Raw genomic sequence first — 13,600 nt, 5'->3', positions numbered from 1 at the left:
GATTGGTACTAATCTAATATATCAATTGCCTAATTGTAGTTTAAAGCTCGCTAGCCAAATTTTTTTTAATAAAAACTTAACGACCCAGTAACAAAAAAAAATTCAAATAATTTACACCCTAAATAAAAACTTCTAAAAAATGCAATAATCATTTTATAATTTTTTAAAATGAATCATCAAAACCTAAATTTACTATTAATTTAGTGTGTTAGTTACCAATAATTTATTACTTTAATTAAGTATAGAATTAAGGCTACCGGGGCCAGTACTAAATCTATAATCCACCATAAAGACATTATCCAAGTTTTGTTTTATAGTGATGCCACGTGTCACTCCATCTTCACTAACTAATTTGTTTGCCTGAATGTTTTCCTACAGTGTTTCGATTTCTCCGGGGTGGAGTGAAGGCTAAGAACTGAAATCAGGCATATTAATTTCCCCTCCCGCATCTTCCCTCGCTATTTTTTACCATATTCCATTCACCATCCATCATGGATGAATAAAAATGAATCCAGTTCTGATGGCAAATTCCATACTAGAATAAATAATCCTTCTTTTGTTTTCCTTTTTCTTGAAGCAAACAAAGGAATTAGCTCAATTCAATTGTTTGGCTCGTTGTTTTGTTTCAGTTGCAACTTCCTTTGTCAACTTGTAACTGTACATTCCCCTTTTCTTTTTAAAGCATCGAAATTAATTTCACTGTTTTTATCACTTCCACTCGTTCTTGAGATGTCTGTTTAAATCCACCTTGCGAATTCCCAAAATACCAATTGCCTTTTCCCGCTCCCGTGACTTTCCTCCTCCTTTCTTCTTCCCGGTTTCTTCGCTTCTTCTCTGGGTTTCCCGCCAAAGTTAAAAGCTATCAGCGCTGCAGGTTACCAGTTACTGTTTTAATCTTTATTTATTTGTTTGTTTTCTCTCACCTGCTATTTGCATGTTGCATTTGAGCTAATTTTCCTTTTTTGGTTGTGGTTGAGTTTGGGGAAATTGTTTGTTACGTGACTTTTGTTAGTTTTGATTGATAAATTGGAGATTTAGGTGTTACTTGGAGCATATGTTCAAAGATTCTTTGTTTCAGAAATTAACATGGTTCACTACGTGATAATTTTTATTTGGCTCCTGAAGTAAGCTGTCAAGTTTCTGTCTAGTCGTCTATAGGAAACCTCACTGTTTATTTTTATTGATTAGTAACTTCTTTAATATGATGGAAATAGCAGATGTTCTGAAATTTGTTATAGCTACTTAATGAAATTGAGTTTTCAGAAAGAAAAAAAAAATTAAGTACCGGATACTTGGAATTTATACTAATTTATTAGGAACAATGCATGATGTCGTGTGGAACAAGTTAATATATGTCATCCATTTGGTTTCTATGTTCTAAAACTTGCAGTCTCACATGAACCTGACCAATCCCGTATGATGTCATCTAAAATGATTTTCAACATAAAGCAGACCAATGCTCATTCTACTCACAGCACTTGGAGTAAATTTATTCCTCTGGGACATGAGGACTGCTTCATGTTACCGGTTGGACTCTATAATTAACATTAATGCTAATCCGGTTTTCTCCCAGCTAATCTATCCAGGGGCAAAACAGCCACACTGTTTCTACTCAATGGACCATAGTGACAGGACTATGTTAAGTGACAAAGTATTACAATCTCATGGTGGTGAGAAACCACATATATGGTCATCTCTTGAAGGTGGATCTCGAATTGATATAGGAAAACAAATTTTCTGCAACAGATCATTGAATATGAGGAATATTGTTGCTATTGGATTTGATATGGATTATACCCTAGCACAATACAAGCCTGAGACGTTTGAGTCCCTTGCGTATGAAGGCACAGTAAGAAAATTGGTGTATGATTTGGGCTATCCTCAAGAGGTTTGTCAACTTTCGACATATTTTACATCAGCCAAGAAAAATTTTCCTAAGTTTGAGTGGTATGTGCAAGCATGCTGATAAGGACAAATTTTAATGCAGTTACTAGAGTGGACGTTTGATTGGAAATACATGGTTAGAGGTTTGGTTCTTGACAAAAAGAGAGGCAACATTTTAAAGGTCGATCCATTTATTTCTGCTGTAGTTTCTCCATAGCCAAGTTAATGGAATATTTATCTCTCTCTCTCATCTACTTTTCTTGAATATGATTTGTATTCATGGTTGTGCCTTTTATAGATGGATCGACATAAATATGTGAAAGTAGCATACCATGGATTCAGAGAGTTGTCCAAGGAAGATAAAGTTGGCACCTACGGAAATACATTCATACGGGATTCCTTTGATGAGCCAGATTATGCTCTTATTGATACACTATTTTCACTAGCTGAAGCGTACTTGTTTGCTCAACTTGTTGATTTGAGGGACAATAATCCTGGAAAAGTTCCAGAGGGTGCTGAGTAAGAAATTAATTTCCTCTTTTCTTTTTTTTCTTTTTTTTTTTGGTTATGATCAATAGGCCATTTAGTCCCATCAGTGCAATTGGTAGTCCATGCTGGTAGAGGCATTTAAGATCATATCAAGTTTGAAAACAGTACATCGTGGTTGGAATTTAGATGTGATCCAAGTTTACCTATGTAGTTTCTGAACTTGAATTTAATGAACAAACTCTATTGTTTTGATGCTGAACTATTAACATATACTTGGAATTACTAAGTATGTAGATCTTAATTCCTTTTATCAGGTTCTGTATATTAACCAGTGCCAGCTATAAACGATTCTTTCAGTTACCGTCGCATGTACAAAGATGTACGGGCTGCAGTTGATTTGTGCCACCGGGATGGAACCTTAAAGCAAGTGGTTGCAAAGGATCCTAAAAGGTAAGTTGAAAAGAGGCATTATTTTATTATTTAGATTACCACTAAGTTTAAGAACGGTTCTGAATTCCATTTAAATTCACATGGGAAAATTTATCTTTGTTTGAAGATATTGTTATAGTGCATCTTGAAGTGGTTTTCATGTATTTATTTTCCCTTTTTTTTCAAGATATATCAATGAGGACACTTCTATAGTACCTATGCTCAAAATGCTGAGGAATTCTGGCCGTTTAACTTTCTTGGTGACAAATAGGTATATTTCCTTGGTGATTTTAGAATCTAATTGTTTAGGCAAAGGTAATATGGGATTCAATGCAATTTTTCTTGTCCTCTTTTTTTTTTCTAATAAAATATCCCTAAGTTGGAAAAGTAACATTTTATACCTATCCTACTAATGGTTTTGCTTTCATACTTAATGATTCTCAAGGCTTTCTTTTTTGCCTTTCTGACTTCCATTTCTAAAAGGTTGTGCAGAACAATCATTTGATACTTGATTGAATCTCTTGCAGTTTATGGGACTACACAAATATTGTAATGAATTTTCTCTGTGCATGGCATACGTTGGATGGTGGTATTACATGCAAGTTTGATTGGCTCCAATATTTTGATGTTGTCATCACTGGCAGGCATGCTCTTTTATTTCGTATTATTGATTCTAAATGTTGATGCTTTTTGACCTTTCATCATTTGGAGTTGTGAATTCATTTCAACCTAGTTTAACATGATCCTAGAGTTACTCTTTGATTTTATTTAATATCTATGGTACATGTTATCTGTTCTATCCTTTGATTTCTCGTGCTGAAAATGGAAGTATTCATGCAGCGCAAAACCTGGCTTCTTCCTTGAAGACAATCGTGCCAATATTTTTGAGGTTGAACCCGAGTCTGGAATGCTCCTCAATACTGACAATGGCACTCCTATGCCTCAGGTTGGGTAAAATATACTTTCCTCATTCTGTCTAATTGTCAGTTGATGATTTAAACATAACTTTGATATTAGGTGGGAAGTACTTCACCAAAAATGCTGCCGAAGGGATTAAACAAAAGATACCGAGTTTTCCAGGTATTTTGAATATTATCTATTATTAAAATTTAAAATAGTGGAGTTTTATTTCAATTAAAGTTTCTGCAAACTTGTCAGGGAGGCAGTGTTGGTCATCTACATAAGTTGCTTTCTATCGAGTCAAGTACACAGGTGATTCTTGTTAACTTCTTAAGTTGTTCCATTTTGATCATTGTATCTTTGGCTTGTTGAATTCCATAATAATTACTCTGTTGTCTTTTATAATCTAATTAGTTTTATGCTTCTATTAGGTTCTCTATGTTGGGGATCATATCTATGGAGATATTTTGCGCAGCAAGAAGGTTCTCGGTATGAATTTATATCCTTGTTCTCCTTTCCCCTTTTTGATGTAGAAGTTAAATTTCTTGTTTTTGTTTAATTTAATCTTGTTAGATTGGACCTTTGAACCTATCTGAACGAGACAATTCTAATATATATTGGTCTATGGATTATGAAGTGGTTTGTAGTATTAATGCAGCACGGTTAGATGGAATTATGACTCTAATTTTTCTTCTTCTTTTTCTTTTGCCTAGACTGCAAGTATTCAGTGAACTATATTCAACGCTTGAAAAGCAATAGAATATAGGAACAATAAAATCCCGAATCGAAGGCAATGTTTATGCCAGAAAAAAATTAGACAATATTAGTTCTTATTTTTGCTGTATAAGTATGCAATATTTTCTCATGATTTCATTGTGCTTTTGGGAACTTAATATTCCTTGTGTCATCGAGTTTCCTATATTTCTTCATTAATTCTCATCAGTAGTTTCACGATGATCATTGCCTTTAAAATGAGCTAATAATGTATTTTTGCGCAAGATGTTAACAACCTTGTTTCTTTTGGTGCATGGGGCGCTTTTAATTCTGTAATTTGTCAATGATTAGGATGGAGAACGATGCTTGTTGTTCCAGAGCTTGAGAGGGAGGTTGAATTGCTTTGGGAATTAAGAGATACGCGAAAGGTGGGTTTACATGTTGAATATGATGTTAAACTGAGATATTGATCATGATATTTCAATTTCATATCATACTGTTTGGATAATTTATTGTAAAATTCTAATTTATTAGGAAGAGTTTGTTGTAATAACACATTAGTGAAGAACAGTTTGCATGTTGCTTTTTTCTTGATTGGTAATTTGTTAATCTATATCTATATTTTCTCATGGTCCTTCTAACTGTTTAATAAGTTTTGAGGGGAAATCTGCACAAAAAATGTAGAAGTTTTAAAGCATGAGAGTTCTTACTAACGGTCCTGTTTATCATAGTATTTTAATTCCTTGCAACTAATACATGTACTTCCATGCAGCAACTAAGGTTGTTGAGGAATGAGCGTGATCTTGTTGAAGACCGAGTTCATCATTTGAAGTGGTCTCTCAAGTACGTACTTATTTTATCATTAAAACTGATGTCATCAGTATCACTACCCTTGAATGATGCATAAGATTCACTACCCTTCTCCGTGTGTCACACATAATGGACATGACAAATTAATATCGAAACCCTGGATTTGATTTCTTATTAATTTCTACTTGATTGCATCAAATCTTTAGTACAAGGGAGAATTTTCATCTTTGCTTTTGTAATTTTTGGTTATTATTTTTTGGTTTGGTTCCATTGGTTCTCTTTTGAGTAAAGAGAGTTGCATTCTTGTTATTTAGATTTGAAAGTCTTGGTGATGATGAAAAGCAGAATATGATTTCAAGTCTGGGTGAATTGGAGGTTAGACCATTTGACCTTGATCTGTTTTATGTAGTGCCAGATGGATGACTTGAAGCTTTCTAATGATTTTATTTTCAATTCTCTCTTTTAACAGTCGCAAAGAGATCAAGTGCGTCTCGCTCATCAACAGGCTCAAGGAGATTATCACCAAAAGGTAGAAGAAACTTTTCTATATCCTTAGATTATTTCGAGACGTTAAGGGGGCTATCAGGCTTATGCAACCTTTGAATAAAGATACTTTCAATGACTATTTTATTACGAAACAGTTCCATAAGACCTGGGGGCAACTCATGAAGACTGGCTATCAGAACTCTCGCTTTGCTCATCAGGTACCAATACTATTAGCTTTGGATGCAGTTTCTGAAGGATCTGAGAAAACTGCCTAGATTACTGTATCGTTAGTACTTGTTATTATCACTGATAATTTGCTTTACGCTTGGCACGACGCAGGTTGAGAGATTTGCATGTCTTTACACTAGCCAGGTCTCTAACTTAAGCTTGTATTCCCCAGACAAATGCTATAGGCCAAGTGAAGATTTCATGCCTCACGAATTTCATATTCTTCCCTCTTGAAAAGTGAAAACTGTTCCCTGACCGACAGCTGAACGTAGAAGCAAATAATTTTTGTTCTGTTCTGGTGCCGCAGAAGTAGTAAAGCCGGATCCTCGTATTCATCTTAACCCCTTAATCAACGAGATTCATTGTACTTAAATTTCCCCATTTACATTCTTACTCAAAAAAATGCTTCTAGTCATCGATACTCGTTTAGTACATGTGTTCTTTTTTTTTCTTCTTAAAAATAAAGTTTGACATAAGTATTAAACTTATTCTCTAAATATCTGAAAAAGTAATTAAAAAATGGTGTTTCGGGACACAGATATATATATATATGATACTCATCATTGATGAATTAAAATGACAAACTACACAAGACCTCGGATTGATTATAAAATTTTATTTTATTTTTATATTTTTCATGTTTGTTTTACTCTTTATATTTATATTTAAGATTTGTGATTATTTTTAACGAGATCATTTTTAAAACTTTAATGTATCTTATCAATATAACCTTGTTAGTTTAAATTGTTGTATTTTGATCGTTGATGGAGAGTACATTTTTTTTCAATGGCATTTTATGGTATTAGTAGTGGCCATATTTGTAAATGGACTCAAATTGATGTACTTGTACCAACTTAGCCCATAGACAAATTATACGTATAGATGACATTGGAGTCTCAGGACTAAGATGTCGACTCGCCCAAGTCTACATACTGGACTGGATGGTTTAACATAACTGTGATTATGGTCCACCCATATTACTTTTTTGTTTTATTCTTTCTCTAAAAAAACCCTTTAGATTAGGACCATATTCATATGATCCTTTATCCGCGGCTCAACATTGGCTTTTATACAGTGGTCCTAATTTGTTCAGTCAAATTTGATGGTCATGATTGAACGAAAAAATCCCTCGATAGCTATATCAGCCTATCACCCTAGATTGGGAAATATAAGTGTAAAACCCCCAGAAAAAGATCAAGAAATCGTCTAGTTCCAATCTAGGTGAAAGTGTCATGGGTTGCGCGTCGGTGCTCGCAACCATGACAAACTGGTGCGATCCATCGTGTTCGAGGGAGGTCATTTAGGCCAACCAAACTGGCCCAACCAAACTGGCCCGGTGATTTGAAAGATTAAAAGCCCATCTCAAGAGCCTGATAGAAATGGGAAGTGTTCTAGAAGATATAATTATGGAATCTTAGAGTTCTATTTGTACATAGTTGGTTATGTAAGCTTAGAGTTCTAATTGTATTCAGCTTTTAATTATAGCTATTGATATACTGTGAGGCTCAACTATAAATAGAGACCTCTTTGCTCATTGTAGATTCATGGAGTTATTAATAAGAATTTTGAGAGTATTCACTCAAACTTTTCTCTCAAGTGTTCTTGCTTTTGTTCATCTTTCAAGGCTCGTTCTTACTTCGTTCTTCCGCTGTTCTTCGTGAAAATCTTAAGGGAATTCTATTGAATCCTTTATTGTTGCAAGTGAAGTTGATTTGGGCGTTTTTGCTGCTGAATCTTTTTTTTGTTACAAGTTAGGCTGACTTAGGCGTTTTGAGCAGAGAAACTGCCTAAGGCCGCACGGATCGCGTGGGAAAACTCTAAGTCCGTGACAGTTGGTATCAGAGCTAAGGTTCGAAGCCACCGTTGAAAGATGTCAAAAGAAGTTGAGGGAGTGGAGACCCGTGGGAGGGCTAGGAAAGCCAGTCGCTCAAGGGACATATTGTCTGCTTTAGAGGATCGCGTCGTCACTCTCGAGAGTTCAATGGGGGATATCAAGGAGAGGGTGGAAGACGTTGATGATAGGCTCCATGATGGGCTGCAGTCCATGCAAGAGCAGCTTAAAGAGTATGTGACGGATAATATGAAACAGTTGACTGGTAGAGATGATGCCATTGAGGCTATGGTGGTGGCCTTGAAGGGAGAGATTGCGGAGCTCAAGGGTGAACTCACAATCTACAAGGTTGCCTTGGGCAATGGTGGGTTAGCGGCTGCCGCACCCAAGCCCAATATTGATGTTCCCAAGCCAAAAGAGTTTAAGGGAACAAGGTCCGCAAGAGATGTGGACAACTTTTTGTGGGGAATCGAACAATACTTCTGTGCCAAAGGCATCACGGAGGATGTCACTAAGGTAACTACTGCTGCGATGTATTTATCTGACGTTGCTTTGTTGTGGTGGCGTCGTAGGTCCACTGATGTGAGACGTGGTGGGTCTGAAATCGAAACATGGGAGGAGTTTCGATGTGAGTTCAAAGCACAGTTTTACCCAGAGTATGCCGAGGATGAGGCTCGGGCAAGGTTGCGTCGGCTTGCGCAACAAGGCACTGTGAGGGAGTATGTACAGGAGTTTAGCGAGCTTATGCTCCAAATCTCAGATATGGGGGAGAAAGAGGCATTCTTTTCCTTTATGGATGGATTAAAACCGTGGGCGAAGCAAGAGTTGCAGCGCCGAGGAGTTCAAGAGCTCACCAAGGCTATGTCAGTAGCAGAATCACTTGCTGAATTTGGTGGGAGGAAAGACAATTCCAATTCCTCTAAACCCAGATTAAAGGGTAATAGTGGGGGAGATAAAGAAAGGCCCACTAGGAACGGCGATGGTAAGAAACCTTGGGACAAGAGAAAGAGTGGGCCTATAAAGTGCTTCCACTGTGAGGGTCCACATATGATCAAGGACTGTCCAAAGAAGGCCGCTCTCAAGGCTATGGAAGCAAAGGGGGAGTCCGATGTGGAGGATAACAACCTTGGATCGATACTAGGGGGTGTCGAAGATAGAATGAGCCATGGTTTGATGTTTGTAGACATCATTGTGGCCGGCAGAAAATTGAATGCACTCGTTGACACAGGCGCTTCTGATTTATTCATGTCTGAGGAGGCTGCTTGTAAACTGGGCCTCAAGATAGATAATGAAGGGGGTCGGATCAAAACAGTGAACTCGGAAAGTATTCCAATCAAGGGGGTTGCAAAGGGAGTGGATCTTCAGCTCGGCGATTGGTCAGGGAAGGTATCCATTAAGGTAATACCACTTGATGACTATGATTTTGTGGTGGGACTAAGCTTCCTTGATCAAGTTAAAGCTCTTATTGCCCCTTCGAGCAATTACATGGTGATTTCAGATGCGAAACATCAATGCATGGTGAAAGTGACAAGGAAGAGAAGCTTTGAGGGAAAAACACTATCAGCAATTCAATTTGCTAAAGGTGTACGGAGAAATGAAGTCTCATATTTAGCCACCTTGAAGATCGAAGAGACCGCTGAGTTTGTTAGTGAGACCCCGAAAGAAGTGGGACAATTGCTACAATCATTTCGAGATGTAATGCCTGCTCAATTGCCAAAAAGTTTGCCACCCAAGAGGGAGGTGGACCACAAAATCGAGTTAGTATCCAATGTGGTGCCGCCAGCAAGGGCCCCCTATCGTATGTCTCCGCCAGAATTAGAAGAGTTGCGGAAACAATTGAAGGAACTTTTGGATGCGGGATTCATTAGACCATCTAAATCCCCATATGGTGCGCCAGTGTTGTTCCAAAAGAAACACGATGGGTCCTTAAGAATGTGCATCGATTATCGAGCTCTAAACAAGATCACCGTAAAGAATAGGTATCCTATTCCTCTTATCGCAGATTTGTTCGACCAGCTTGGTAGTGCAAGATGGTTTACCAAGTTAGATTTGAGATCGGGGTATCATCAAGTTCGGATAGTCGAGGGGGACGAACCAAAGACAGCTTGTGTGACACGGTACGGTTCGTATGAGTTCCTTGTGATGCCTTTCGGACTCACGAATGCTCCAGCTACATTCTGCACCCTAATGAATAAGGTACTTCAACCCTTTCTTGATCGTTTTGTGGTTGTTTACCTTGACGATATTGTGGTCTATAGCAAGTCGCTTGAAGAGCACATAAGACACTTGAGGGAGGTGTTCCAGACTTTGAGGGAAAATGAGCTGTTCGTCAAGGAGGAGAAATGCTCATTTGCCCAACAAGAGGTGTCATTCTTAGGCCACATTGTGGGAGGCGGTAAGATCCGAATGGATAAAAATAAGATTCGAGCCATTTCAGAGTGGGAGCCTCCAACCAAGGTAACAGAGTTGAGATCTTTCCTTGGATTGGCAAATTACTATCGCCGCTTTGTCAAAGGCTACTCCAAAATTACCACTCCCTTGACGGACATGTTGAAGAAGGGGAAGGTATGGGATTGGAGTCCAGAATGTGAGAAGGCCTTCAACCAATTGAAGCAAGAAATGACGAGGGAGCCCGTACTTGTCTTGCCAGATTTTACGAAGCCTTATGAGGTACGTACAGATGCATCAGATTATGCTATTGGGGGAGTACTGATGCAAGATGGACACCCAATTGCTTTCGAGAGTCGAAAGCTTAACGAGACGGAACGTAGATATACGGTCCAAGAGAAAGAGATGACTGCGGTAGTACACTGCTTGCGCACATGGAGACATTATTTATTGGGTTCCAGGTTCGTGGTCCTTACCGACAATGTTGCCAATAGTTACTTTCTAACCCAGAAAAAGTTGTCTCCCAAGCAGGCTCGTTGGCAGGTTTTACTAGCAGAGTTTGATTTCACAATGGAATATAAACCAGGAAGTGCCAACAATGTTGCTGATGCACTTAGTCGAAAGATGGAGTTCGCAACAATCAGTCAACCTGATGGCTCTTTGTTGGAACGCATTCGAGAGGGATTGTCCCATGATCCTACGGCCAAAAATTTGTTTGAGCTTGCCAAGGAGGGAAAAACAAGAAGGTTTTGGCTTGATGGGGAGCTACTATACACTCATGGACACCGCCTCTATGTGCCCCATTATGGGAAACTCCGTAAGGAAGTAATGAAGGAATGTCATGACTCGAAATGGGCAGGCCATCCAGGGATGCATCGCACTTTGGCCCTTTTGGAGGATCGCTATTATTGGCCTCACATGGGTGCTGATGTGGAAACCTATGTGAAAACTTGTCTAGTGTGCCAACAAGACAAGGTTGAGTTAAAGACTCCAGCCGGCTTGCTTCAACCCCTGCCAGTCCCAGAAAGGCCATGGGAGAGTTTATCCATGGATTTTATTATTGGTTTGCCTAAGTCTGACGGGTTTGCTAGTATTCTTGTGGTGGTGGACAGGTTTTCAAAGTATGCGACTTTTATTCCGGCGACCAAAGAGTGCCCTGCTGAGGAAGCAGCTCGGTTATTCCTTAGACACGTGGTGAAATATTGGGGAGTGCCACTATCTATTATCAGCGATCGAGATGGTCGATTTACTGGTCGGTTCTGGACGGAGTTGTTCAAGTCAATGGGCTCAGAATTGAACTTCTCCACAAGCATGCATCCACAAACCGATGGGCAAACTGAACGAGTAAATGCACTGTTGGAGACGTATCTTCGACACTATGTGAGTGCCACACAAAGGAATTGGCCAAAGTTACTGGATGTGGCCCAATTTTCATATAACTTGCAGCAAAGTGGGACCACGAATCAAAGTCCATTTGAAATAGTGACGGGTCAACAGCCACTCACACCCAACGCTGTTCTGACACATTACACAGGACCAAATCCGGCAGCCTATAGATTCGCAAAAGATTGGCAAGAGAAGAATGACTTGGCTAGAGCTTGTTTACACAAGGCAAGTAAGCGTAGCAAGAAGTGGGCCGATCAGAACCGAAGGGATGTACAATTTCAAGTGGGTGACTCAGTCCTTGCTAAACTACACTTGATTTTACGATATACTGGTTTGCACAAGGGTCTTGTGCGAAGGTATGAAGGGCCATTTAAAGTTGTGAAGAGAGTGGGCAAGGTGGCCTACAAGCTGGAGTTGCCACCAAAACTTAAGGTACACCCAGTCTTCCATGTAAGCATGCTTAAGCCGTTTCATGAGGATCAAGAAGATCCGAATCGAGGCAAGTCCGAACGAGCACCGATGGGGGTAAAAGTCTCGTATGATCGTGAAGTAGAAAACATTGAGGCAGATCGGGTAATTAGACGAAAGTACCATCGACCACAGCACGAGTACTTAGTTCGATGGAAGGGATTACCTGATAGCGAAGCAAGTTGGGAACCTGCTGAGGCATTGTGGCAGTTCCAAGGGAAGATTGACCAGTTCCATAAGGAGGATGCGACGAGGGCGTCGCTAGAACAAGTGGGGGAGAATGTCATGGGTTGCGCGTCGGTGCTCGCAACCATGACAAACTGGTGCGATCCATCGTGTTCGAGGGAGGTCATTTAGGCCAACCAAACTGGCCCAACCAAACTGGCCCGGTGATTTGAAAGATTAAAAGCCCATCTCAAGAGCCTGATAGAAATGGGAAGTGTTCTAGAAGATATAATTATGGAATCTTAGAGTTCTATTTGTACATAGTTGGTTATGTAAGCTTAGAGTTCTAATTGTATTCAGCTTTTAATTATAGCTATTGATATACTGTGAGGCTCAACTATAAATAGAGACCTCTTTGCTCATTGTAGATTCATGGAGTTATTAATAAGAATTTTGAGAGTATTCACTCAAACTTTTCTCTCAAGTGTTCTTGCTTTTGTTCATCTTTCAAGGCTCGTTCTTACTTCGTTCTTCCGCTGTTCTTCGTGAAAATCTTAAGGGAATTCTATTGAATCCTTTATTGTTGCAAGTGAAGTTGATTTGGGCGTTTTTGCTGCTGAATCTTTTTTTTGTTACAAGTTAGGCTGACTTAGGCGTTTTGAGCAGAGAAACTGCCTAAGGCCGCACGGATCGCGTGGGAAAACTCTAAGTCCGTGACAAAAGTACTTGTTAAGACTCTCTATTATAGGTATTGAATTAATTTAGTCCCTTTTATTAGATAGGTTAATTTAATTTTTGTCCTGTTAAAAAAATCAAATAAATTTAATAATTACTGTTTAAAAAATAATATAAATTTTTTTATTATTTATTATGCAATTTTAAATAAAATATTTTATTTACAAAACCATAAAAAGCCTACAAAATATAACTATGTTATACAATAAATGACACTTTTAAACGGTAAATGTTAACTCTAATAAAAGTTAAATTTATTTGATTTTTTTAATATTACAAAAACTAAATTGATTTATTTAATAATATAAGGACTAATTTTACCTAATATGTATAATACAAATATCTACTAATTGCATTCACTCATCTCTCTAACATTTCAGTAGATGAAAAAAAAAACTAATTTTCCACACTTTAGAATTAATATGCTTACTATAAAAAATTGCAATAATATATTTTAGGTAGTGTTTGAAAAGCCACTTAATAATATATTTTAATAATCATTGTAGTTTGTAGATTCTATTAAATTAGATGTAATTGGAGCACCACAATTATTCTTTCCTGTTCTTAATGGGGAGGGTGAGAATTGAAGTAATTATATTGGTAATTACATCCAAATCCAATTAATTTGTGGCTTTCAAAACACTTTTATAGGATTTAACTTTAAAAAATACTTTTTATACAAGTTTA

General features: G+C 38.1%; 1 protein-coding gene across 3 annotated transcripts; it reads left to right on the top strand.

Moving 5' to 3' along the window:
• Positions 1–318: 318 nt before the first annotated feature.
• On the top strand, positions 319–6,428 carry LOC107960423 (5'-nucleotidase domain-containing protein 4). 3 transcript variants are annotated; one of them, XM_016896773.2, is made up of 17 exons: positions 319–874; positions 1,574–1,888; positions 1,988–2,065; positions 2,183–2,403; positions 2,731–2,823; positions 2,990–3,073; positions 3,330–3,446; positions 3,643–3,748; positions 3,820–3,882; positions 3,961–4,014; positions 4,134–4,191; positions 4,768–4,844; positions 5,189–5,259; positions 5,541–5,601; positions 5,696–5,755; positions 5,868–5,930; positions 6,052–6,428. In XM_016896773.2, exons 2-17 carry the CDS (start codon positions 1,616–1,618, stop codon positions 6,172–6,174), a joined length of 1,602 nt encoding a protein of 533 aa, XP_016752262.1. In that variant the 5' UTR covers positions 319–874; positions 1,574–1,615; the 3' UTR covers positions 6,175–6,428. The 3 variants fall into 3 exon arrangements, with proteins under 3 accessions (XP_016752262.1, XP_016752263.1, XP_040969746.1); XM_016896774.2 differs by having other exon boundaries at positions 351–881; XM_041113812.1 differs by having other exon boundaries at positions 352–874; positions 1,747–1,888.
• The last annotated feature ends 7,172 nt before the right edge of the window (positions 6,429–13,600 follow it).

Source organism: Gossypium hirsutum, chromosome A05 (genome assembly GCF_007990345.1).
Source record: "Gossypium hirsutum isolate 1008001.06 chromosome A05, Gossypium_hirsutum_v2.1, whole genome shotgun sequence".
NCBI lineage: Eukaryota > Viridiplantae > Streptophyta > Magnoliopsida > Malvales > Malvaceae > Gossypium > Gossypium hirsutum.
Note: the sequence above shows the minus strand (reverse complement) of the source record. Positions and strands in the feature narration are given on the sequence as shown.